This window comes from Aquarana catesbeiana, linkage group LG10, assembly GCF_042186555.1.
Source record: "Aquarana catesbeiana isolate 2022-GZ linkage group LG10, ASM4218655v1, whole genome shotgun sequence".
In the NCBI taxonomy this organism is placed as follows: domain Eukaryota; kingdom Metazoa; phylum Chordata; class Amphibia; order Anura; family Ranidae; genus Aquarana; species Aquarana catesbeiana.
In genome coordinates, this window is record NC_133333.1 from 76,084,090 (window position 1) to 76,110,597 (window position 26,508).

The window sequence follows — 26,508 nt, forward strand, 5'->3', positions numbered from 1 at the left end:
CACCCATGATCACCCACTTTCCATTTTTTTTGTTTTCTAAACCTATTTCCATACATACAGACTCAAAGGAGGGTAGGTTGCTGGTATGGTGTGCATTGCTTACTGATATAGGTGAGAAAGTGCGCTAATCATTTTGTTTTCCAGTGGTCAAGGGGATTAGGAGCTTTTAGGTTGTATAGAGAACTGACACATCTACATCAGATATGGCCTCATTTGCCTAGTGAGTGCTGGAGACGCTGCAGATAACCTGGTTATTTTAGACATATATCATACAGGGGTACTGAAATAAAGTTCACATAAAACTTAAAGTGGTTCTAAAGCCCAAATATTTTTTTTACGTTAAGGCATTTCTTGCATTAAGGTAAAAAATGTTTAGACGTCAGTACCCCCCCCTTTTGCTTACCCGAGCGCTCATTTGATCAAGCGCTGTGCCAGTCTGCAGCTCTTCTCTCCCCTCACTTCCTGGTATCACAGGCTTTGCTGCGGCAATGGGAACCATTGGCTCCCACTGCAGTCAGTCAGAGTCAGCTACAAGGGAGTGGGGGGCAGAGCCGGGTCCTGCTGTCATTATATGTGCAGACAGCAAGGCTCAGAAGCAAGCCCACACAAGTGCCCTCATAGAATGAAGCTTTCTGTGGGGGCACTCATTGGAAGGAAGGAGAAAAGCAATTTCCAACCACTTTAAAATAAGCCTATACTTGTCAAGTAACCTGAATTTTATTTTTGTTTTACATATTGGTTGATTGATACAGGGGGTCAGTAATTCTTTTTTATTAATTGTGGTGAAAAGCTTAAAGCGGTAGTAAAGTCAGTTTTGTGATAAATATCTCCTAAACCTGCACCGTTTAGGAAATATTCACCCTGGATGCAGGGTGACATCCTCACATGTGCGGGAGTGATGTCATTGCGGCTCCAGCCACTCATACAGCCAGAGCCAGTGAACCCGGAAGAAAGACTAGGGGAAGATGGAAGCCCTCTCAGTGGTGACAGTTCGTCCCTGGATGGCTTTGTTCTAAGGTAAGTATTTGATAATGTGCTAGTATGCCATGCATACTAACACATTATGCAATTGCCTTACAGGTGTTTTTTTATTTTGTTTTGTTTTTTTAACCTGCCGTGGTTTGCTACCACTTTAATCCCAAAATACTACAAGCAGCAAACCACTCCTGTGAAAGAGTGATTATAGTAAAGCTGGCCATAGATGATTTGTTGTTTTTTTTATTCAGTCAGCGGGCTGAAAAAAAACAATGTGGATGGAGGAATCATCAAAGGGGGTGACGTTTCATTTGCATATGATGTCAGTTAAAGCAACCCTTCTAGTATTTTACACCTTATTATGCCTTAGTTGATCCTAATAAGCCCCTATTAAGTCCTTCCTACCTGCACCTGCTGTTTTTTTCTGCTGTATTATTAACCATTAATGGAATATTTTTTTTTAATTTATTGTGTTAATTTTTTAATGTAGCATAAAAATGTACACAGTTGAAAAAAATCATTTTTTTTTCTTTCTTTTTTTTTTTTATTCTTTATTTAATATTTTATCAATACAAAACCAAGCCCTACACGTATACAACACATTTACCAAATTGCAGCATTTTAATAACAACCTCCCTGAACCCCCAACCCCCCAGCCCCCCCACCTCCTGCAGATGGTTACAGAGAGAACAGCCTACACTATTGCTCCTACCAGACACTCCCGGATCCCCCGCCCTTCATACGACACTTAGGATCTCCTCCAAATAACTCCAAGTATTTTTAAATTTTTGCCATACTGCCCATTTGTCTGCCTGTTCATCTCCCTCATCAGGTACCAATCCCCTACTGTCCATACTCTCGACATTGTAGATTTCATTTATGCAGAAAAGCCAGTCTCGGGTGTTTGGACTTGCCGGATCAAGCCATTTCATTGCAATCTGCTTCTTGGCCGCGTCCAGCAATATAGGGACAATAGAAAATTGGTATCTCTTCACCGACTCCTCCGTACCATGGAATAAACACACCCATGGATCTTCTAAAATTACTGCATCTGTAATTTCCTTGATCAATGTTATGATTTTTTTCCAGAATGTTTTTATAATGGGGCACTCCCACCAGATATGGGCCATTGTTCCTAAACAATTGCACCCTCTCTAACATATCTCGGATTTAGTACTATCGAATTTACTTAATTTGTCTGGGGTGGCGTACCATCTTGCAAGACATTTAAAATGTATTTCAGTTCTCTTAGTATCAAGTGCCGAATAATGTACCATCTTCAATATCTTCTCTAACGTGGATTTACTACATTGTGACCCTAACTCCCGCTCCCAATTCTTGATGTATGGAGGTACCTCCAGCTCCCCCCTAGCCCCCAGAATCCTATAAATTTGAGCGATAGAACCACCCGATTGCTCCCTCACACAGCTGCTCGAGTGGTTTATACTCCTCCTCGCTTCTGAGTGGTTTCGGTAACCTATCTATGAAGTGCGAAAGCTGGACGTACTTCCACCCATCCATCACCCACAACTCAGATTCAGCCTGCAAATCGGCAAACGTGCGTATTTCCCCCTTGCTGATAAAATTTTTTAGTTGGATGCAATCATCTTTTATCCAATTCTCCCCCACCTCCCTCATCCCCGGCTCAAAAAATATGTTGTCTTTCATGTAAATCAAAGGTGAATTATGTGTCCACTTATTCTGTGCATAAATCTGATCCCAAAATTTAAGAGTAATTTAAGAGTACGTGTCAATACCGCCGTGTTAGTGCCCAGTGCTCTATATTTTGGGGGATTTCAAATAATATGACCTAGTTCAGTGTTACTTAAATAGTGTTCTATATTGACCCATCTCTTCTCCGAACCCTTTTTTGACCATTCAATGACTCATGACAATATTACTGATAGATAGTACTTATTAAAGTCTGGCAGAGCTAGTCCGCCTTTTTTTTTTTCCCCTACTCAGGACTGCGTAAGAGATACGTGGCTTTTTACTGCCCCTGACAAATCTTGCTATCAAACCTCTTAAAGATCTTAGATAAGATTGGGGGAGTGGAATTGGTAGCATTTGAAATTTATACAATATTTTAGGTGTTAACATCATTTTAACTGCATTCACACGGCCAAGCCATGAGAGGGGCCTCGACGATAGTCTTCTGACTTCCTGCCTGATCTCATCCAGCAACGGGATGTAATTATTTAAATACAATTTTTTGAATGTATTGGATAATTTTATCCCCAAGTACTTAATTTCCTTTTTCCAGGGAAAGGGAAACACCTCTGCAAGGCGAGCCTCCTCTTGTTTACCCACATTGATATTCAGGATCTCCGACTTCCTCAGATTTATTTTAAAATTGGAAATCTCCCCATATCTTCTAAGGATCTGTAACACGTTTGGTATGGTAATTCTGGGGTTCGCAATAAAGAACATAACGTCGTCAGCAAAAGCCGCGAGTTTATGTTCCTCTGCTCCTATCTTCACCCCGCTACAGTCTGGATTGTTTTGAATAGTGGCTAGTAAAGGCTCAAGGGACAAGACAAATAGGAGGGGGGATAGAGGGCACCCCTGCCTAGTACCATTTTCCATATTAAAGGGTCTGGAAAGAACCCCATTCACCCTTACGGATGCCGAGGGGTTATTATAGAGTATCTTGACCCAAGAAATAAACCTTGGGCCGACCCCCATTACTTCCAAAGTTTTAATCATGAACCCCCAGTCTACCCTGTCAAACACTTTTTCTGCGTCCACTGACAGGAATAGAACTGGGGGCCCTCCAAGTTTGCTGGACTCCAACAGAAGCGCTGCTCGCACCCCATTGTCCCTACTCTGTCTCCCCGGCACAAAACCCGCCTGGTCTGCATGTACCAGGGTGGTCATTTTATCCTTCAATCTGCTTGCCAGAACTTTAGCATAAAGTTTAACATCTGCATTTAGCAGCGAAATTGGTCTATAACTCGAACAGAGCCTAGCATTTTTACCTTCTTTTAATATCAATGTGATAGAGGCTGTTAGGGCTTCTCTCTCCATTACACAGTTGGAACCCAACTAATTCCAAAAATGACAGAGCCTAGGTAAAAGAATGTGTTTCAATTTTTCTAGGTTTAGGGTAGTGAACCCGTCTGGACCTGGGCTCTTACCCTTTGGGGAATTTTTCAGAGCTGCCAAAATTTCCTCCACTCCTATGGGTCTATCAAGGATACCTCTATCTTCCTCAGATAGCTCCACTACACCCGCCCCCCCTCAGGAATTCCTCTACCCTCCCCATGAAGAACTCCTATATCAGCTCTATAATGTTAAAGTTCCTTAAGTACTTTGTGTCTTTTCATGGGCGAGTTCAATCCCTTCACATTATATAGATCACCTACTCTGTGTTGCCCAATGGAGTATAAGGCCTCATAAAACTTTTTAAACCCTTCTGCTATCCCTTTACTAGTGGCTATTGTCTCCCCTTTTTTATTCTGTATTTTCCTCAATAAAGTTCCGGTCCCTTTTCTTTCTTACTAGCCTGGCCAGGTGCTTGCTCGACTTATTTGCCCAAAAATAATTATCTCTTGTTATCTTATTGAGAGCCCTTTTAGAGTCTTGTGCCACAAAGTCCCTCATCTGCTCCCTTTTAGCGGATAACTGGCGGAAGCCGTCCTGACTCTGACCTTTCAGCTTTTTATGGTTCTGTTCCAGTAAGAAGATCTCCTCGATCAACCTTTCCCTTTCTTCTTTTCTCTTTTTTTCGCCCCTGCCCCAATGGAAATGAGGACCCCTCTGATATACGCTTTGTGCGCTTCCCATAAAATGGAAGGGGAAACTTCTCCTGTGTCATTTGATTTAAAGAAAAGGTCAACCTCTTCCTGGACCCTTTCTAATACTTTTTGATCATTGAGCAAGTATTCATTCAACTTCCACGAGAAGGGTTGCCTTTGCAACTCCGGGATCCTCAACTTCATTGTGACCGGTGAATGATCTGATAGGGAGATAATTTCTATTCTAGATTCCTCCACCCAATCCAGCAAACTATGGTCCGTAAATATGTAATCTAATCTTGAATACGTCCCGTGCACAGGGGAAAAGTAGGTATAATCCTTAACCTTTGCATGCTGCATCCTCCAGACATCCATCAGATGGCAGCGATGCAGCCGACGCCCTATTGCACTAAGTAGGACCTTCCTTGTCCCCTGATCCCGGGACGTACTATCCAGATCAGGGTTAAGGCAAAAGTTAAAATCCCCCGCCAGAACCACCTCACCCTCCCTAAACTTCACTAGTTTCGCCAGCACCTGTCCTAGGAACACCGTAGGATTTTTATTGGGGCAGTAGACATTCACTAAGGTAAACATTTTATTCCCCATGTTGCCCTTCAAAAAAATAAATCGGCCATCTGGGTCCGTCACCCTATCTACTAGTGAAAAATTAGAGGCCTTTGAAAACCCTATTACTACTCCCTTGGATCTCTTAATAGGCGTATCACCATAGAACCACAGGGGCAAACCTGGGGAGAACAGCCTAATTCTAGAATCAGTGGCCAGATGGGTCTCCTGAAGAAATACTATATCAGCTCTATAATGTTGAAGTTCCTTAAGTACTTTGTGTCTTTTCATAGGCGAGTTCAATCCCTTCACATTATATGTAAAAAATTTGAGATCTGGCATTTAGCTCGATTTATCCCCACTCCCCTGACGGCTGCTCGGCTGTAGCCCACCCTGCAGGAAAACCCCTCCCCCACCCTCTTCCCTCCCCCGCCCTTCCCCCCCCACTCCCCCACCCCAACCCACCCCCTCCTCCCGGCTGTATACCAGCCCAGAGCCCGCATGTAGGGGATAATCTAAATCCCATACTGCGCGCCTCCTTTCCAGGGGTGGTGCTCCGACGACAACCTCCGGTACCCCCCCGCCCTTTAATAGGGCGGAGGGACAGGAGGGGCGGAGAACGAGCACCCCGACCAAGAGCGTCAACCTCCCCAGAAGCCCCACCCACCCACCAGTGGCCCCCATTTTGTCAAATACTCCCCCGCCTTATTCCTCAGTCCAGGCATTTTTATAACTTGAGTCCAGTATCGTTTCATGTGGGCTCCCCAGAGCAGATGGGAGAGAGGAAAAAAAAAAAAAACACAACATCCCCCCTCTCCCCCCCCGGTTGTCCCTCAGTTCATCTATTGAATGCCATGTTGGTATCCCCTGTACTCAACGACTCTCCCTTCTTGCCGCGTCGGGGATAGGCAAACCCAGACTGTCACAAAAGTCCTGCATCTCTTCATGGAATCTCATCTTATAGGATCTCCCTTCCTTTATAACAATCAGGGATGTTGGGAACCCCCAGCTATATTTCAAATTGGCCCTCCTAAGCTGTTCGAGCAGTGGTCTCAACTGCCTTCTCCGAGCCAAAATTCCCGCAGAGAGATCTGTAAAGATCTGAAGATTTTTATTTTCAAAGCATATCGGGGGGGCCCCCCCTAAGGTTCTTCCAAATCTTTTCTTTATCCTTGTAGGCATGGAACTTCACAATTCACATCTCTGGGAATTTCTTGTTTAATATTTGGGTGTTTCCTAACCCTGTGTACCCTATCAATCCTCAGGGCCTCCTCTACACGCCTGCCCAGGATAGGGTTGAATATTTTTCTCATCTTCTCCCCTAAATCCTCGTTGTGTTGCTCCGGGATAGATCTGATGTGCAGATTTTGACGACGACTCTGGTTCTCCTGTTCTTCCATTTTATATGCCAACATGTGATTTTCATTCTGCATTTTCCTAACTTGCGCTTTTAGATCTAAAATCTCTTTTGCTTGCTTTCCTGACACCTCTTCTGCCTCTTCCACTCTGCATAACAGATGTCCCATGTCCGTGCGTACGTTCAATATTTCTGCTTTTATAACATTTTCAAGTTTGGCAAACATTTCCATCATTTCTGTTTTATTTGGGGCGAGCGCCATGCTTCTTTGCTCTTCAATATCGCTACTGGCATACGCTCCTTCTGGCTCTGGATCTTCCCTGGGCCTATCCCCCTGTTCCCCCTTTTGTTTCTGTTGGTCTTTCTTTTTATCTTTTGTTCCTGATTGTTTCGTGTCCATTCTGGGGCTCTTTAAGCTTGCTTCTTTAAGATATTTTTGTATTGAGCTGGAGTTTAGACTCTCCCTTGGGTTCTTAGGTTCTGTTGTTCTTTGGGACTGACCTCTCATGCTTCGCCCTCCTAACGGCTCTTAACCTCTGGTAATTGATATATATGTTTAATTTATGGTTTCCAGACCTCCAACTACCAAACGCTGCTTTGTTGCTCCGTTGTACTTCGTGCTCCTTCCCACCCAGGGCACTAGCACTACTTGTATTAATTGTCGCAGAGAAGTCCCAGTTTTTCGCCCCTCTTGTACCTGACTAGACTGGTACGCATGTGGGGTGCACCCCTGCTCCCCGGTTCCTGGGGTCTATCTTGTCTAGCTCAAAAGCACCCCCGCATAATACACAGTAAAAAGAGGGAAGAGAAAAGTAAAAAAAAAAAAGAAAAAAGGAAAAAAGACACGGGAAAGTCTTGGTCTATGATGACCATTGATCACCGTTCTCTGTGAGCTTTCCTAGTATCTCCAAACTCCAAACCACATCATTCTTCCTTGTAAGTCTTCAGTATATGATTACAAAAACTTTCATACCTTTTGTCTCCAGCTGCCTAGCGCTCCGCACGCTTTGAACTGCCCCAATTCGGATACCTTAAATCAGCTGCAGGGTGGGAAGTAATAGGCATTTGAAGTTGGGGATGGGGGAGGCGAGATCCGGCCAGCCAAGCATCCAGAACGGGCTCAGCAAATGCTGCTGTCTGCTCCAACTTCAGCTCCACAGTCGGGGCTAATCACCTGGCAAGCCTCCACTTCCTCCCTTGCTTCACGCTGCTTCCAGTTCGGGACTCCTGGGATCCCGTCTCTGACCCAGCCGCTCCTGCCGGCAGAGAGGGTTTGCTTCGGGCTCACGCCGCTGCTAGCGTTTTCAGGGCTGGGGGGATCGTGTAGTCCTTTGGGGATTCCTTTCCCGGGCACGTCGTGGGCTCTCACCCCGCTCCTTGCGTACCCTGTCCGATCGGTACAGCTCGTCCCCGACCCTCACCCCAGCACCGCCATCAGGCCCCTCCCCCCGCTCAGACGTCACGCGTCACATCCTCATCTCCTCCGTTTTTTTTTTTTTTTATTATTTCAATTGCAAATAATTGCCATGCTTTGTACCAGAATCAAAATTTTAGTCTCATGTAAATGAACAAATTCAGAATAGCATTTATATTTTTTATTAACTAGTTTTAAAACTTAACAATTTTATTTTTTTTTTACGTTTGTTATGTCTTTGTGTATAGATTGCATAAAAATAAAGTAACCTTTTCAAGAAAATATTACCAAAGGAAAGCCTTGTTTGTCCTGAAAAAAAAAATCAATATATGTATTACTTAATACATTTAGATGTGGCTCTCTACCCAACTTGTAGATGTGGCTAAGGGTGGTCTTTTTTTTTTTTCAATTGTTTTTATTGATTTTAAAACAAAGCATGTGACATAGTACTTATTTGAGTTCACATCTTAGAAATAATACATAACGAGCGGCTGTATGGCCAATTAACAGTAGGAACGAGAACTCAAGGGAGGGATTGGTTAAGAGGTTGAAGGGGGGGAGGATAGAGGGGGGGGTATGGGGCAGGAAATGCATAGGTCAGAGTACTTAAGACGCAACATGCCAGTCAAGTATAGGTTAAATGTATACATATTCACTTCAGTATAGTATAGATTATTAACATAACACTGTGCAGTTAGGGTTGTGTATCCATAGTGACCACATTTGGAGTATGAAAGGTTTCTTAATGCAAATCTTCTTTCCATATCACATTGGTAATTGAGTTCTGCGACTGTTTCGGTTATCATTGTGTCAGGGCTGGGCTCAGCCCTTCCTTCTCTGAGCTGGCCGCTCAGCTGTTGGCTAATTTCCAGCTCCCATCTCTCTCCACAGTTACCCAGCTGTTGATGATCCTGCTCGTCAGTCCTGCCTACTTAAGCCATCCAGTCCAGAGGAGCTCTGCTTTCACCTTGGTCACATCACAAGAAACTATCTCCTGCATTCCTGTTTAAAGACTGGCTTTGCTGAAATCCCTTCTGGCTCCAGATCCTGCTTGCTGTTCCACTACTTTGATCCCTGACTTCTGCTTGACTTCTGCTTGGCTGACTATCCATTCCGGTTACTGAACTTTGGCTATGTTTTGACTATGTTTGTTCTTTTTACTTTTATTATTAAACAAGTGTGATTTAACTGTACTTCTGTCTCGGTCTGATTTCATGGTTTCTGACAGTAGGCGAAGGCCATGAATTCAGAAGATACAGTCAATCGACTTGTTGGTAATATTTTTTTCAGATTGGATGAGCAAGATCGCCGCATGGATCAGTTTGCCATAGCGTTACAAATGCTCCTGGATCGCACGGCTAACCTGGAATCTCCCACTGTGGCTGCTCCGGTACAACCTGAGTTGCAGGCCATCCCTGCTGCTGCACCAGTCTCTGTGCAGGCACCCGCCTCGAGTATTACCTCTATAAGAGGTATGTCTGGTTCCGCTCCACTTCCCCAGCGATTTGGGGGTGATCCAGTTCAATGCAGAGGGTTTCTCAACCAGGTTGAGATATACTTTGAGATGCTGCCCCAGGCGTTTCCCACGGACAGAAGCAAAGTAGGTTTCATGATATCTTTGCTTTCTGAGAGAGCCTTGGCCTGGGCAAACCCTCTATGGGAGACGCAAAAACCTGTTGTCTTGAGTTACCCTGAGTTTGTGGCCTCCTTTAAAAGGGTAGCGTGATGTTCCTGCACGCTCCGCTTCTGCTGCCAAGTGCCTCATGTCCATCAAACAGAGTACGAGAACTGTAGCCAACTACGCCATTGAATTTTGTACTCTGGCAACAGAGGTCGCTTGGAACAATGAAGCCCTCAGGGCTGCTTTTTCTCATGGTCTCTTGGATTCCATCAAGGATGAGATAGCAGCCCGAGATATACTCACTGAGCTGGAGAAGTTGATCACGTTTGCCATCCTAATTGACTCTAGACTCAGAGAAAGACTCTCTTTTAAAGAGCGCTTGCGGAAGCCTCCTGTACCTTGGCCTCCGAGCTTTGCAGTCCCACACGTGCCTCCTTTTACCTCCCATGCCTCCTGGTACCGAGTCTGTCAGTGAAGATGAACCCATGCACTTGGGCTTCACGCGTCTCTCTGCGGATGAGAGAACCTTTAAGAGGATGGAGAGATTGTGCCTTTATTGTGACCAGACAGGTCACTTTTTTAAGTCTTGTCCTACCCGTCCAGGGAACGGCCGAACCTTGAGGTCCTGTCACGGACAGACCTTAGGTGGCGTTGTTTCGTCCCCAGTTATCCAGAAGGATAAGCCCGTGGTTTTGGTCACCCTTTCTTGGGCTGAGTTGTCCATCGAGATACAAGCTCTAATCGACTCTGGGGCTGCAGGCCTGTTCATTGATGCTGCCTTTGTATCGAAGCACTCAATTCAGCTGCAGCTGCGTGACACTTCACTTGCCATTGAGGCTCTTGACGGAAGACCTCTACAGCCTGCCCATGTGACTCATGAGACGGTTCCATTGTCCATGGCCGTAGGGGCTCTTCACCATGAGATAATCCAATTCCAAGTTATTTCCTTACCTAAGTTTTCACTGGTTATTGATTATCCTTGGTTACAGAGGCACAACCCCTCTTTTGATTGGCCTCGTGCTGAGGTTCTCTCCTGGTCACCATAATGTAGTGAGACATGCTTCCAGAAGGTAGCCAAGGTCCTGTGCACCTCTTCACTATCCTCCTGCCGGAGGAGTACCGCGATTTTAGTGATGTCTTTAACAAAGGTCAAGCCGGTAGTTTGCCTCCACACCGGCCGTATGATTGCGCAATTGACCTTCAGCCTCGTGCCATACCCCCTCATGGCTGGGTTTACCCTTTGTTGGTCTTGGAGGATAAGGCCATGAAGGAGTATGTGGCAGATGCACTTTCTCGAGGTTTCATCCTCGTCTCCTGCTGGTTCTGGTTACTTCTTTTTGAAGAAGAAGAGCGGTGAACTGAGACCTTGTATTGATTATAGAGGTCTCAATCGTTTCACAAATAAGAATGCCTATCCAATTCCGTTGATTACAGAGTTATTTGACCGCCTCAAGAGAGCAACGGTTTTCACAAAGCTTGATTTGAAAGGGGCATACAATCTCGTGAGGATTAAGGAGGGCGTGGAAAACTGCGTTTAATACCAGAACAGGCCATTATAAGTACCTCGTAATGCCTTTTGGCCTTTGTAATGCCCCGGCAGTTTTCCAGGAATTTATTAACGGTGTCCTCCGAGATTTGTTGCAGTTATTTGTGGTGGTTTATCTCGATGATATCCTCATATTTTCCAAGTCCCTGGAGAGCCACCACACAGATGTCTGTCGTGTGCTTCAGAAACTAAGAGAGAACAATCTCTATTGTAAACTGGAGAAGTGTGAGTTCCATCGTGAACAGGTTAAATTCCTGGGCTATATCATTTCCACTGCTGGTTTTTCGATGGACCCAGAGAAACTTTCGGCAGTCCTACAGTGGCCCCGAGCCGTAGGTTTACATCCTCTGTAGCGTTTCCTGGGCTTTGCCAGCTATTATCGGAAGTTTATTCGTAACTTCTCATCTCTGGTCAAGCCCCTGACTGATATGACCAGAAAGGACGGTAACCCACAGAGTTGGTCTCCAGAGTCCATTAAGGCCTTTGAGAGTCTCAAAGGCTGCCTTTGTTTCTGCTCCTGTGTTGGCACATCCTGATCCTATGTTACCTTTTATCCTTGAGGTTGATGCTTCTGAGACTGATGTTGGCGCCCTTCTGTCTCAATGTCCTACCTCTGAGAGCGCTATGCATCCTTGTGGCTACTTTTCCAAGAAATTGTCACCTGCGGAGTGCAATTACGAAATTGGTGACAGAGAGCTGTTGGCGATCATTTTAGCCCTGAAAGAATGGAGACATCTCCTCGAAGGTACCACTGTGCCAGTTCTCATTCTTACTGACCATAAGAATCTCACATTCTTGTCTGAAGCTAAACACCTCACTTCCAGAAGGGCGTGATGGGCTCTTTTCTTGTCAAGTTTCAATTACATTCTCTCATGTAATGTAAAGGCTGACGCCTTGTCATGACAATTTTCCTCCACTTCCAAGTTGGAGTCGGTTCCGGGTCCTGTGATTCCTCCTGATCGTATTCTGGCTACGGTTTGCACCAGTTTCACTTCTCCTTTGGGTGACAAAATTCTTGCTTCTCAGGTCCATGGTCCTCCTGAGAAACCTTGTGACTGCTGCTTTGCTATAGAGAGTCTCTATACTGCCATGCTCCAGACTTACCATTCTCCCAAGGCAGCTGGCCACCCTGGGAAAAATCAACTCATTTGGGCCATTTCCCAACAATTCTGGTGGCCTAGTCTACATACTGATGTAACTGCCTTCGTAGCTGCCCGTTCCGTGTGTGCTCAGAGTAAGACTCCACGACACCTTCCAGTGGACCTCCTACAACCCATACCCAATGGAGAGAGGCCCTTGACCCACCTGTCTATGAATTTCATTGTGGAGTTACCCAACTCCCAAGGCAACACTGTTATCCTTATGGTGGTAGACCAGTTCTCAAAGATGTGTCATTGTATTCCACTTAAGAAGTTGCCCACTTCTAAGAAACTGGCTTCTATTTTTGCTCGGGAGATCTTTCGCTTACATGGGCTACCCAAGGTGATTGTCTTGGACAGGGGTAGTCAGTTTGTGTCCCGGTTCTGGCGAGCCTTTTGTGCACAGTTGGGAATTCAGCTTGCTTTCTCCTCTGAGTATCACCCGCAGTCTAATGGGGCCACTGAATGAGCCAGTCTTTGGAGCAATTCCTATGTTGCTATATTTCTGACCATCATAACAACTGGTCAGACCTATTACCTTGGGCAGAGTTTGCTCACAACAGTGCCTTGAATTCTGCTTCCCGATTGTCCCCGTTTATGGCAGATTATGGTTTCCAACCTTCCATGTTGCCTGACTTGTTTGTTCCGCAGAGTATTCCTGCATTAGAGGAGCATCTCCGTGGTCTTGGTTTCACTTGGGCACAAGTCCAGGAGGCTTTGCGTCATGCTAATGATAGGTACATACTCCATGCTGACCACAGACGCCTGACTGCGCCTTCCTACCAGGTTGGGGACAGGGTCTGGCTGTCATCTCGCAACCTCTGACTTCGTGTTCCCTCATTGAAGTTCGCACCTTGGTTTATTGGGCCTTTCTGTATTCTTCGCAGGATTAACCCAGTAGCTTACGCATTAGACCTTCTTTCTAATATGCTTATTTCAAATGTTTTTCATGTCTCCTTATTAAAAACTTTGGTCTGTAACCGCTTTAACACCTCTGTGCCACGTCCTTACCCTGTACATGTTGAGAACCATGAAGAGTATGAAGTACAGTCCATTGTGGACTCCCGTAGGTTCCCTGGGCGCATACAGTACCTGGTGCATTGGAAAGGGTACGGTCCGGAGGAAAGCTCTTGGGTCTCATCCTTGGACGTACATGCCCCTGTCCTCCTACGATATTTCCATAGACATTTTCCCCTCAAGCCGGGTGGTCCTCCGAGGGGGAGGGGTCGTTGAGGAGGGGGTACTGTCAGGGCTGGGCTCAGCCCTTCCTTCTCTGAGCTGGCCGCTCGACAGTCGGCTAATTGCCAGCTCCCATCTCTCTCACAGTTACCCAGCTGTTGATGATCCTGCTCATCAGTCCTGCCTACTTAAGCTGTCAAGTCCAGAGGAGCTCTGCCTTCGCCTTGGTCACATCACAAGAAACTATCTCCGGCGTTCTTGTTTAACCACTTGCTACCCGCCCACCGTCATATGACGGGGGGACGGTGCAGCTGTTATCTTGGGCCACCATCATATGACGTGACAGCCTTCCAGGCCCCCCAGGGGGCCCATCGCGTCAATCGGGTCCCGGTGCGTGTGCCCGGAGGCCACGATGTCCGCCGGGCACCTGCGATTGCCTGGTAACTGAGCAGGACCATGGATCTGTGTGTGTAAACACACAGATCCACGTCCTGTCAGGTGGGAGGAGACCGATGGTGTGTTCTTTGTACAGAGGAACACCGATCGGTCTCCTCCCCTTGTGAGTCTCCTCCCCCCACAGTTAGAATCACTCCTTAGGAACATAATTAACCCCTACAGCGCCCCCTCCTGGTTAACCACTTCATTGCCAGTCACATTTATACAGTAATCAACGCATTTTAATAGCACGGATCGCTGTATAAATGTGAATGGTCCCAAAAATGTGTCAAATGTGTCCGCCGCAATATCGCAGTCATGATAAAAATCACAGATTGCCGCCATTACTAGTAAAAAAAAAAAAAATGCTATAAATCTATCCCCTTTTTTTGTAGACACTATAACTTTTGCGCAAACCAATAAATATACGCTTATTGCGATATTTTTTACCAAAAATATGTAGAAGAATATGTATCGGCCTAAAGTAAACAATATTGTGTTTTTTCAAACTTGCCACTCTTGCTTTGTTTATAGCGCAAGAAATAAAAACCGTAGGGTGATCAAATACCACCACAAGAAAGCTTTATTTGTGGGGAAAAAATGATAAAAATTTCATTTGGGTACAGTGTTGTGTGACCGCGCAATTGTTATTCAAAGTGCGACAGCGCTGAAAGCTGAAAATTGGCTTGGGCAGGAAGGGGGTGAAAATGCCCTGTATGGAAGTGGTTAAAGACTGGCTTTGCTGACATCCCTTCTGGCTCCAGATCCTGCTTGCTGTTCCACTACATTGATCCCTGACTTCTGCTTGGCTGACTATCCATTCCGGTTACTGAACTTTGGCTATGTTTTGACTATGTTTGTTCTTTTTACTTTTATTATTAAACAAGTGTGATTTAACTATACTTCTGTCTCAGTCTGATTTCATGGTTTCTGACACATTGGTATTTCCACAATCTAGTAATGGCTAGTTTTGCTGCATGGAGTATGTGGATAGTAATATTCCTGGAGTTGGGGGGAGTTCCTCTATGCCTATGTGGAGTGATGCCAGTTTAGGGTCTGGATTGGTTATTATTCCTGTTACCCCTGCTAACAGTTTGAAAATTTGATGCAAATAGGACGTGAGGGATTTACAGGACCACATGATATGAAGTAATGAGCCTTGTTCTCCACATTGCCATTATCAGTGAGTCGAGTTGTTGTCATAAATTTTTGAGAGTTTCAAAGGTGTTATATACCAGAGGTGGAGTATGGAGGAGTAAGACTCCCAGTGATTCGTACATCGGGAGGCTTTGGCGGCGTAGGATAGTATTTTGTCCCAGGAAAGGTCAGGTATATTACTACCAAGGATCAGTTCCCATTTGTTTAAAGAAGAAGATCTGATGGTGTGTTTTAGGTTATTGAGATAGGAATGAAAGAAGGGTATTCCATGTCCCAAATACTTACGAGTTTCATAGAATTGTAATATTTGGACCAGGAGAGTGGTGCTAGGTGGGATCGCACAGGTGATTAAATAATGGTAGATTCTTATGTAAGCATAAAACTCAGAAGAAGATAAGTCAAATGTATCTTGTAAGGACCAGAAAGGTGTCAGTTTTCTGTCACTGTAGATGTGTTGCAGAGTCTGGATCTTACATTTTATCCAGGGTGTTAAATTTAGATCAGGTATTATGCCTTTAAGGGTATCAATAGGTAAACCTATGGATTTGAGAAGTGGAGCCTCGTAGGAGAGTAAGGACGTCCACATTTCGAGAGATGCTTTAATACATGGATGCGTTAATCTACGGTGTTTAGGGAATTTAGAGCTTAAGAGTAGGAAGTTACATGGAGTGAGTGGGTGAAATGATGGGGTTTCCATCTGTGACCAAGTTTTTTCTTTGGTTGGGTGCCACCAAAAGTACATCCGGTCAAGTAGTGTGGCCATGTAATATAAGTGAATATGGGGGGGGGGGCGGCACTTTTCATTGGTCTATGTAAGAGAAGGGAGGAGCATCTAGGACATTTAAATTCCCAAATATATAGGTTTATATGCTTATGTATAGTGTGAAAGTACTTAGAGGGAAGTGGGATAGGGAGAGTCCTGAATAGGTATAGCAGGGAGTATGAACATTTTGAGTATTGCTATACGTCCTAGTTTTGACACGCCAAAGGATTGAAAGGATAGTAGATCTTTGGGTAGAGATTGCATTGTTGGTTTGTAGTTGCATTAAAAAAAATAGGCAGTTTTGGGGGTTAAATTGATGCCTAGGTATGGGATTGATTGTTTAGCCCAGCTGAATGGGAAGGTGTTTGTCAAGGTTTTTTGTGTGGCCAAAGGTGTGTGAAAATTTAAGATTACAGATTTTGCTTTATTCAATTTAAAATAGAAGACCTCATTATATTGGGATAGAATATTACGAATAGACTAAAGGGACTGGGCTGGGTTGGCAATCATCAGAATTATGTCATCTGCAAAGAGACTGATCTTATGTTCAGTCCCTTTTAACGTAATTTCTGAAATGCAGGGTTCAGAACGGATCTTCGCAGCAAGGGGTTCTATGAGGAGCACAAATATTATGGGGGATAGAGGGCATCCTTGCCTAGTGCCATTTGAAATGTCAAATGGCTTGGAGAGTACTCCATCACTTAGAACTTTGGCAGATGGGGAGAAGTAGAGTGCCATTGTAGCATTTTGTATCCAAATAATTTGTAATGCCAAATTTTTCCAGTACAGCCTGCAAGAATCCCCAGTGTATTCGGTCAAATGCCTTCTCTGCGGGAGAGGAGCAGAGAAGGCATTTTTTTGGCTTTCAAATCATGAATTAAGGAGATTAACCTTCTTGTGGCATATGGGGCTTGTCGGGCTGGAACGAATCCTACCTGGTCTGAGTGTATTAGTGAGGGAGTGAAGGTGAGCAGTCTTCTAGCTATGACTTTTGCATACAATTTGACATCAGTATTGATGAGAGATAGGTCTATAAATTTTGCACTTCCTGTGGATCCTTACCGGGTTTGGGTATTGTTGTAATAGCAGATTGTAACATCTCTTTAGGGAGGGAACCAGAGGATGCTGCATAATTGAAGAGGTCAGAAAGGTGTTGAGATAATATGGAGGCAAATTGTTTGTAATACCCGTTTGTGTAGCCGTTACCTCCAAGGGATTTTTTAGGTGGGAGAGTTTTAATGGCTATTTTCATTTCTGCTGGAGAAAAATGTTTTGATAAGGACTGAGTTTGGGTAGTCGATAGGGCAGGGAGATTCACTGAATTCAGAAAGTCTTGTATATCTGATGGTTTGATTGATCTGATTGTATAGAGATTGGTAGAAGTCACCAAACGCATCAGCAATATCCGAAGAGTTAATTACAGGTTTTCTGGTAGTGTGGTGGTGAACTAATTTGATTTTTGTTTTTAAGTGTTGTTGTTTGACTGATTTTGCTAGTAGAGTACCAGCTTTGTTCCCTAATGAATAATAGTTTGCTTTGGATTGTTTAAAATTATAATCAAATTGGTGGATCAAAAGGGAGCAAAGTGTGTTTCTATCATTTAATAGAAAGGAGAATAATGCAAGGGATGGATGTTGTTTGTTTTGATCCTCCTTGTTTTTAATCAAAGTTAGGACCTCTTCAATTTGCTTTCTCCTCTGGTTTTTAACATTGGCTTGCAGTTTTATCAAAATACCTCTTATAAAGGCCTTGTATGTGGTCCATAATGTGGGAAAAGAAATGTCCGGGGAGGTGTTTGTTTAGAAAAATAAGGCGTGAGCCTTTGAGATTGCTTGGCAATGGTCAGGGACTGCTAGGAGAGTGGAGTCCAATCTCCAAAGGCAAGTGAGATTGGGTCTTTTAGAGTCTCCAATTTGTATAGACACTGGGACCCCACACGTTTTTTTTTTTTTTAAATAGCTGGGTGCCAGCAATTGCAACTGCGAGTCAATTTAAATGTGATTTGACTCATTTTTTTTTCTTTATAAATGTAATTTTTGCTGCAGCATTTTCTATACATGCTACAGATGCGCCACTTTACAGGCAGACTACGGGGACCTCCCAGGCACTATATTTAAAGGAATTTTTAATTTTTATTGTTTCACTTTGAGCATCATTAAAATCACCACCCCTTTAAAAACTATCCTTTTAAAAAATATTTTTGTATTGATACATGTCCCCCAGGGCAGTACCTGGACCCCTTTTCTGGCCAATTACTTGTATATAAGCCTTCAAATTGGGCATTTTTCATTTCTCATGTTCGGCTTCCATAGACTTCAATGGTGTTTGTGGTTCAGGGCAGTGTTCGGCCCATCTCTAATGCTGACTAGAACTTTCAATCACATTCTAATAAGGCCACATCAGTGCTGGCTATGGGTCAGTGTTCTGCTTCTGCAAAATCACAAAACTGCTTTGAAGGAAAGTGAGAAATATGAAATCTTCTTTTGTTGATCTACAGTGCTTAAAATTCTCGCTCCCTGGTTATCATGCTAAACCTTTTGCTTCAAGTCCCTAAACTGGCACAAGAATGCAGGTTATGGCTTCAGACTTTTTTTTTTTATCCTTTTTTTACAATTTTTAAAGAAGGACCATACAAAAACAATGGCTTACAAGCAACTGAATTACATATGCAATCCATGGAGATACAATATGATCTGTAAGTCAGCTACAAAGAAATCACAATCAATCACATTTCACATTATCCATTCTTCCATTGTGACCAGTGGCCCAGTCCAAATGTTTATAGGAGGTGTCAAAAACTCAAAGCCCCACTGAAATTTGCGACCTATCAATCACACTTGAACAGGCTATCATCCCCACTCCCTTTCCCTTTTCAAAGACATAAAGCAAAATATTGCCATTATTGATATGGACCAGTCTTTCTCAACCTTTTCAACAGAAATGAACGCTTGCAATAACTTTTCAGCCTCACGCAACTCATGATACATTAGTGTGATGTCAGTGAGAGGAATGCTCCTTACACTTTAGGTCATTGGGAAGTATCGATCCCTTACAGTTAAAAAAACAGAGTTAGGTACCTGGTAACTCTTTTTCTAAGAAGTCTTCCAGGGCAGCATCCGAGAGATAGGCTCCTCCTTCCAGCAACAGGAAACACATTAGTCCACCATTATAAATTTGTTAGTCTCACCTGTGTGCCTCAGTAGTATTAAAGCACCGAAGGAACTCTCAGTAAGCCAATGCGTCCCCACAATACCTGGTATCATCGCTTAGGGTGGGAACTAGTGCTGCCCTGGAAGACTTCTTAGAAAAAGAGTTACCAGGTACCTAACTTTGTTTTCTCCAATCGTCTTCCAGGGCAGCATCCGAGAGGATGTATCAAGCAATACTTACTAGGGTGGGAATAAGGCCAGGAGCACCTTGCGACCAATGTCTGGTCTTGACAGCTGGTCGCTGCGGTAGTGTCTCGCAAAGGTACTGAAGCTCAACCATGTCACTTCCCTGCAGATCTGCTCCGGAGTTGCCCCTGCCTTTTCTGCAACCGAGGTTGCCCAGGCTTTGGTCGAGTGGGCTTTCGTCCCCAAATGGCCATCTGTATGGCAAGGTTTATCCCTCTGGCCATCGTGAGTCTCGATGCCTGCTTTGCCTTACTGACTCCTGCATAGAGGGCAAATGACATGGGATCTCTCGAGGTAAGCTATGAGTATTACGTCTAGTTTGTTGTATGTGTCTCTTTTCTGCTATCCATTGACTTAGGAAGAGATGTGATAACCACATTCTGCATCCTGTAAAAGGTTGAAGAGACTTTTGTTAGAAAAACTTGGTTTGGCAAGAGGACTATTTTATCTGCCTGGATTAGTCAGTAGAGTTCCATCGTGTAAAAAACCTTGAGACTTTCACCTACTCCCCTGGCCGATACTAGGGCAACTAAGAGTGCGTTTTTTAGTGTAAGATTCTTATCTGAGCACTCCTCCAGTGGTTCGAATGGTGGAGAGAGGAATCCTCTGAGCACCGTGGAAAGGTTCCATGTCGGAGTTCTGCCGACTTTAGCGGGTCTGGCTCTATTTAACGAGATCAGGAATCTCTTTATAAATGGGTCCTCTGCTAATTTGATGTCCAGACAGGGGGAGAGTGCTGCCACTTGTAACTTCAGCGTGCTCCGAGAGAGGTTCAAGTCTGCTCCCTCCTGCAGAAAATCCAGAATCGCTAGGATGATTCTCTCTCAGAATCCTGTTTGTTTCCGTACCAGGGGACAAACTTCCTTCTCACTCTATTTATGAGGTTTTTCTGCTGGCTAGAATGGGTTTGATCACTCTGTCTGACAGTAATTTCTTTCTCAGCCTCTCCCTCTCAGTAACCAAGCCAAAAGCTTCATGAGTTTGCGATTCGGGTGGTTGACTGGCCCTCGTGATAGGAGGTCCGGTAGGTCTTGCTGTATCTGGTGCGGCTGGAGACAGTTTCTTCGAGTGACTGAGCCATGTTCCCTGGGGCCAGTGAGGTGCTACGAGTATCACTGTTGCCCTTTTCTTCCATGATTATTTGGCTCACCTTTGGTATTAGGGCGGTCAGAGGGAATACATAACACGGCTGGTGTGCCCAGCTTTGATTGAACGTGTCCACTCTGATGTTGCCATCTGTGGTATCCAGGGAGAAGAACCTTGGCAGTTTCGCATTTGTCCTTGAGGCAAACAGATCTACTTCGGGCACTCTCCAGGTTTGCATGATTCACAAGAAGGTTGCTTGGTTTAGAGACAACTCTGTCTGTTTTATGGTATTTCGACTTAGAAAGTCTGCCAGCATGTTGTCTGCCCCCTTCAAGTGGGTGCCCGAGGTTGATTGCATGTTTGTCTTAGCCCATGACAGAATTGCCCCTGTCAGGCTCAAACGAGGAGATTTTGTCTCTCCTTGCCTGTCCAGGTATGCCACTGTTGTGGCGTTGCCTGACTGAATCTGGACATCTTTCCCCTGGATAGCTGGTTGCAATGCTCTCCGCGCTTCCTCTACGGCTTTTAATTCCCTCATATACTAGGAGGCTCGAGACCATCTGGAGTTACATCTCTCCTGTGTACAGAGATCCTCCATGTGCACCCCCATACTAGGGTACTGGCGTCTGTGGTAATCCTCACAGGGTTGGCTTGCTCCCATCTGCGCCCCTCGGTGTAACGGAGCGGAGTGAGCCACTACTGAAGAGTCTGTTTGACCAACCAAGGGACAGGAATGGACATTTCTAAGGATGGTGGATCACCATCCCACCGGGTCAAAATGTGATTCTGTAGAGGCCTCATGTGGAGCTGTGCCCAGGTAAAGTCTGGGATCAAGGACATCATCAGTCCTAGCACTGCCTCATCCTTTTCTCCCGTCTGGAGGGTTTTGGTTACTCTGGCTTCTAGCACATAATCCAAGTATACCACCTCTGGCTTGGGGTCAGCTACGATTTTTCTGTATTTACTATCCACCCCAGGTTTTGTGGATAGGAAATACCTGCACAGAGGTTGTTTTTTAGGTTCTTTGCTTTATCTGCAAACAACAGCAGATTGTCTAGGTATGGTATCATGCCTATGCCTTGCTGTCTCAGGCCCTTTAGCACTTCTGCTATAATCTTTGAGAAGATTCTGGGCACAGAAGAGATGCCGAAAGGCAAAAGATGTGTACTGCAGATGCAGGGTGACCACCGGCCCTTGGATCGTGAACCTTGGGTATCTTTGATGACTTTTCTTTATGGGTACATACAAGTATGCGTCTTGCAAGTCTATTGTGGCCATGCATACCTCCGCTCTTCTGTTAAGTGGCTAAAATCTCCTGGAATGACAAAAGGGCGCCTTTCCCTCCTTTTTTTTGCTTGGGGGGAACCCTTTGTTCTTCACTGCAGTCCTGTCCAGGACCGTTTACAGGTCTGGCCCGAACAGAAAATTTCCTGTGAATGGGATCCCACACAGCCTATTCTTGAAGGCGATGCCCCCTCCTATGACTTTCAGCCACAGGCTCTCTTCCCTAAGGCCGTGGCCCTAGAAGATATCTTACCATTTCAGCCGAGGCATCTGCTAGAAAAGCTGCCACTCTGGTTAGTGTGGGAATGGTCCTCACTAATTCTTCCCTTGGCGTGTCTCTTAGGAATGCTTGCAGTTGAGACAGCCAACTAATAGGGTGCAAGCTGTGCAGGTGGAAGCCATTGTCAGATTTAAAATTGCCGCCCCTGCTTCTCATGCTCCACATCATCAAAAGCTAAGTCAGATTTGTTTGTGACTCTAATGAGGGAGGCATCCATTTTTGGGACATTTGTGCCCAAGTCTTGGTGTCTTCCTCTGCAAATGGATACCTGCGCTTGACCGCAGCTGGTATGAAGAGCTTCTCCTGGGTTTTCTGGGCTGCAACCCCTTGTATATTTTGTTGTGCAGGGAAAACCCTGCAGCTTTTTGCTCTTTGATACCCAGTGTGTCTGCTATAGCCTTTAGGCTAGGTTCCACTATTGCAACCTGAAAGTCGCACGATTTTTTGACGCAATTTTGCCGTGATTTTGATGCAACTTGAAACCATGTCTGTGTATTCTTGAGGTCTATGGACCTCAAGTCGCATCAAAGTGGGACCAAAGTATTGCAGGGACCACTTTGAAGTCGCTGCGACCTGAAGTCGCACAGATATGAACGGTACTCATTGGAAGTCACGGGGTATGACTTGTCATGTGACTCTGCAGGCCCAAGTCGCATGAAAGGTCGCACCAGATGAGACCGAGCCTTGGAAAATTATCTGTGTCTTCTGAGGGAAATAGGGTGACCTCTGATGCCGAGTCATCCTCCTCGGAATCCCAGCATAAGCCGTCCTCTGAGTTTTGTTCGGAGTTATCTGAATCGACTAGATGGGGTACTGGCTTGGCTAGAGCTTGCTGGCACCTCCAGCTTCTCTACTGCTGAGCATATTGGCCCAATAGTGCTCTTTATTTCCTTTTTGAAAGAGTTAAGCATGTCCTTAAGGAAGCCTTTTGACTCCTTAGCCACCATTTTGTGCATTTTTGGCATAGTGACCTTTTTTCCACTCAGGGAAAAACCGGTGACCGCAAGAGGCGCATGCTTTGCTCTGGTCTGCGCCCTTTTTTCCTCTGGGGCCTTTGCCTGCAAGCAAGCACAAAGGGCCTGAGTGAGGTTGGCAGTGTACAATGCAATTGTATGGTTTGTAGGGAGGTAAAGACAGAGGTGACTCCAGAGTGCTCTGGCTTACCTTGGCGCTCTCCTGACATGCAGGATCTGCAGGGCAGGGTGGAGAAGCGTTTGACCTGGCCGGCCACCGGGATCTTCTGTTTAGAGAGCCCTTTCTGCTTCCTACTCCAGCTCCAGCCCCGCCCCCAGCTGACCCTGTGTGGGGTGGTGGACACACCTGCACCTGCCACGTCCTCTCTGGCATCCTCTTTCTTGGTTTTCCAATAAGGAGGGGGCACATTAAAGGCCTTTTCCCTGGAGGCTCCAGCCTCCACCAAGATGGCCGCTGACCGGACCGCATGATCGGAAATGATGCGTCCGGCCTCTCTTGCTATACCTCCCAGGACTGCAAACGAGTGGATCTTGCAGAGATGTTTGTGCGAGCGGAATACGATCGGTGAGCAGAAGGGTCGACAGGAGGGTCGGCGGCCAGGTCGCCTGCACAGCGAGGGAACCTCTAAAGCACCTGGAGTGCGGGGCTCAGCCGGATGGCCCTCCACCATCGAGGAGCAGTAGCTGTGGGGAAAAATGCCGGCGGCATGTAGTGCAGCTGGGGGGATAGTTGCATACCCCTCTGTAGGGGCGAAACTTCAGGCAGAGCCACGAGGCTCAGATTGCTGCCCCTGCTCGCTCTCCCAGGGCCTGAATGGGATTCTGGTCAGGGAGTCCCCTGCAGAAAGCACAGAGACTGGATAAAATAACAAACGTTTGCAGCTCTTGTGGGTCCGGAGGAAACACAAAACAACTACTACTGAGGCACACAGGTGAGACTAACAAATTTATAATGGTGGACTAATGTGTTTCCTGTTGCAGGAAGGAGGAGTCTATCTCTCGGATGCTGCCCTGTAAGAAATTTGGAGAAAATCAATGGTGTTAGTGGAAACTTATCTGGGAGGCAGAAATTGCGCATTGCTCAAGGAATGCCTAGCAACCTCTGGAGGAACTCGAGTGTTCCATGGAACTCTGGTTGAGAAATCCTGATATGGACTTTTTATGCCCTTTTTAAAAGGGTATTTTAGAGTACTTTGTATGAATATTGATCACATCAGCCAATTCTCAGAGTTTGCCCTTCTAATTCTCTATATGGGCTATAGATGTTTGTTTTCACTGGTATCATGGCAAAGCATGGAGAATTCTGAAAAACTGTTGGTGGGTACTCTAACTTTTTTTTTTTTCCTTTTAGGCCACGGTGGCTGCTTTTGCAGCTAGTGAAGGTCATGCCCATCCACGCGTAGTTGAACTTCCGAAAACCGATGAAGGACTTGGGTTTAATATTATGGGAGGAAAAGAACAAAACTCTCCTATTTACATCTCACGTATCATTCCTGGTGGTGTGGCTGATCGCCATGGAGGGCTAAAACGTGGAGATCAGCTCCTGTCTGTCAATGGTGTGGTGAGTAATTCTACATGGAAGTTATAGTAGTATTAAACCTGCTTACTTTTTTTAGTTTAACACATTGAGCACAATAAAAATAAACATTTCCCAGTAAACTATTTGTTAAAATACTTACCCCAGCACTTTCAGTTTAGAGCTTTCAATGCTACTGGCTATTGCTCCCTTAGTGCTGCTTCCCTTAATTTGGTCTTCATTGGAACAAGTTAACAGTGGACAGTGCAGTCGTCAGTCAGTCTGTTAGCTTGAAAATGGAAGGGAGGGGGAGGAGTAGGGGTGGTGAGGAGTGTGTGCAGGGGGCGGGGAGGGTGTTAAGAAGATGACTGCTGAGCTCTGATGAAGAAGGGACGAGCCCTTCGAAACGCGTAAGCAAGCAGTGTTATATATTCCTCTGAAAGACCTTTGGAAGGCTTTGTTCATCATTTTAAACCACTTGTTGCTAGTTGATGTCCAAGGTTTATGGCACATGATTCACTACTGCTTGTGAGTAATTTCCTTTATCATTTTACTTAATAAATGTTTTATAAAAGATAATGCACATGGCTGGTGCGCCCTTTTCTCTTTTTATTTCTTTGTTAAGAAGATGGGGAGTGCTTGCCATCCTAGATCAAGAGGCTGTGGGGTTGATTTACTAAGGGCCAATAGACTGTGCACCTTGGAAAGTGCAATTGCACTCTGCAAGTGCAGTTGCTCCAGAGCTTAGTAAATGAGGTAAAGCTTCACTTTGCAAAGAATACCCAATCACATGCAAGGAAGATGAAAAAAAACAGCATTTTTGCTTGCACATGATTGGTTAATGAAAGTCAGCAGAGCTTCTGCTCATTTACTAAACTCTGGAGCAACTGCTCTTGCCGTGTGCAACTGCACTTTCCAAAGTGCACAGTCTTTTTGCCTTTAGTAAATCAATCCCTATGCGTTGTGTTTCTTTTGGTGCACACAGTGTAGGGAGATACAAAGGGCTCTACAGCGATCATGCCACCGGCTTAAACAGGAAAATAAGAAAGGAATAATATATAAAGAGGCTGCATATTCAGTGAGTGATTAAATCAGCTGCTAAACGTGCTTACAACTAAGGGTTTGATATCACTTTAACCACTTTCCAACTGCAATACAGTACCTACTGTATATATACATTGCAGCTTGCAAGCAGTTTATCGGGCTTGTGGCTGAAGCTACCAGCCATAATCCCGGTATTTTTTTTTTCAGCCAGGAACTGGCTTTCTCATGAAAGTGGTCTGATCAGCTAATTAGCCGCTGAATCGCTTTCTGAAGCAGCGGGAGGGGTCGTTCCTGCCACTCGCGGGTGTTTCTTGGGCTTACTGTTTGTGATGGAACTGTCCAGCACCCAGCTTGGGTGCCTCTGTCAAGATATATAGCTTCCTCCAGTCTGGACCTAGGAACCAGATATTATAGCTGAGCACCCAAGACTAGACGACAATAGCTTAGATGTAAACTGGAACTCTCTTTATTGAAAACTCACACAGAATTTAAAGCACACAATTTCAGGTAGGGCCTGATCACATTACCTTAACAATACAAACTGTAAATAGGAATATAATTAACATAGCTAAGGAACAGCCAACATACACATAATGCTAATCCACATCTAGCAACAAATAGCTGACAGTGATCTAATTAACGTGAACTAATTAACAACTAGCCACCCAGACATTCCGGCACTAACAACCCTGTATACAAAGTACATTGCACATTATAAGCATAAACATCCCACCATGGTTCAATAACAAGGTACAGTAGTCACAATATTAACTGGTTCCCGACCACCGCACACCGATGTACTTCGGCAGAATGGCATGGGTGGGCAAATGGGCTTACCTGTATGTCCCGCCCTCCCCATGGGCAGGGGGCACAATCGCGCTCCCCCCTATGCCCGCAGTGGTCAGGTTCATTAGAAGAGCGATTAGTCCCCAGGGCCAGACCAATGATTTATGGTCTGAACCTGGTGATCGCTCCTAACGAATGAAAACCTTCCCCTGTCTGTGTAAGTGTAAACACAGACAGGAGGAAGTGATGTCATCT

The 26,508-nt window shown here is 45.1% G+C and overlaps 1 protein-coding gene across 2 annotated transcripts in view; it reads left to right on the forward strand.

Moving 5' to 3' along the window:
• The window catches only part of LIN7B (lin-7 homolog B, crumbs cell polarity complex component), a 685,864-nt gene that overhangs the window by 273,605 nt on the left and 385,751 nt on the right, over nt 1-26,508 (forward strand). For both annotated transcript variants that reach the window (XM_073602295.1, XM_073602296.1), the window contains exon 4: nt 24,259-24,468. In XM_073602295.1, the coding sequence (XP_073458396.1) occupies nt 24,259-24,468 (210 nt within the window). The remainder of the gene's footprint in view (nt 1-24,258; nt 24,469-26,508) is intronic.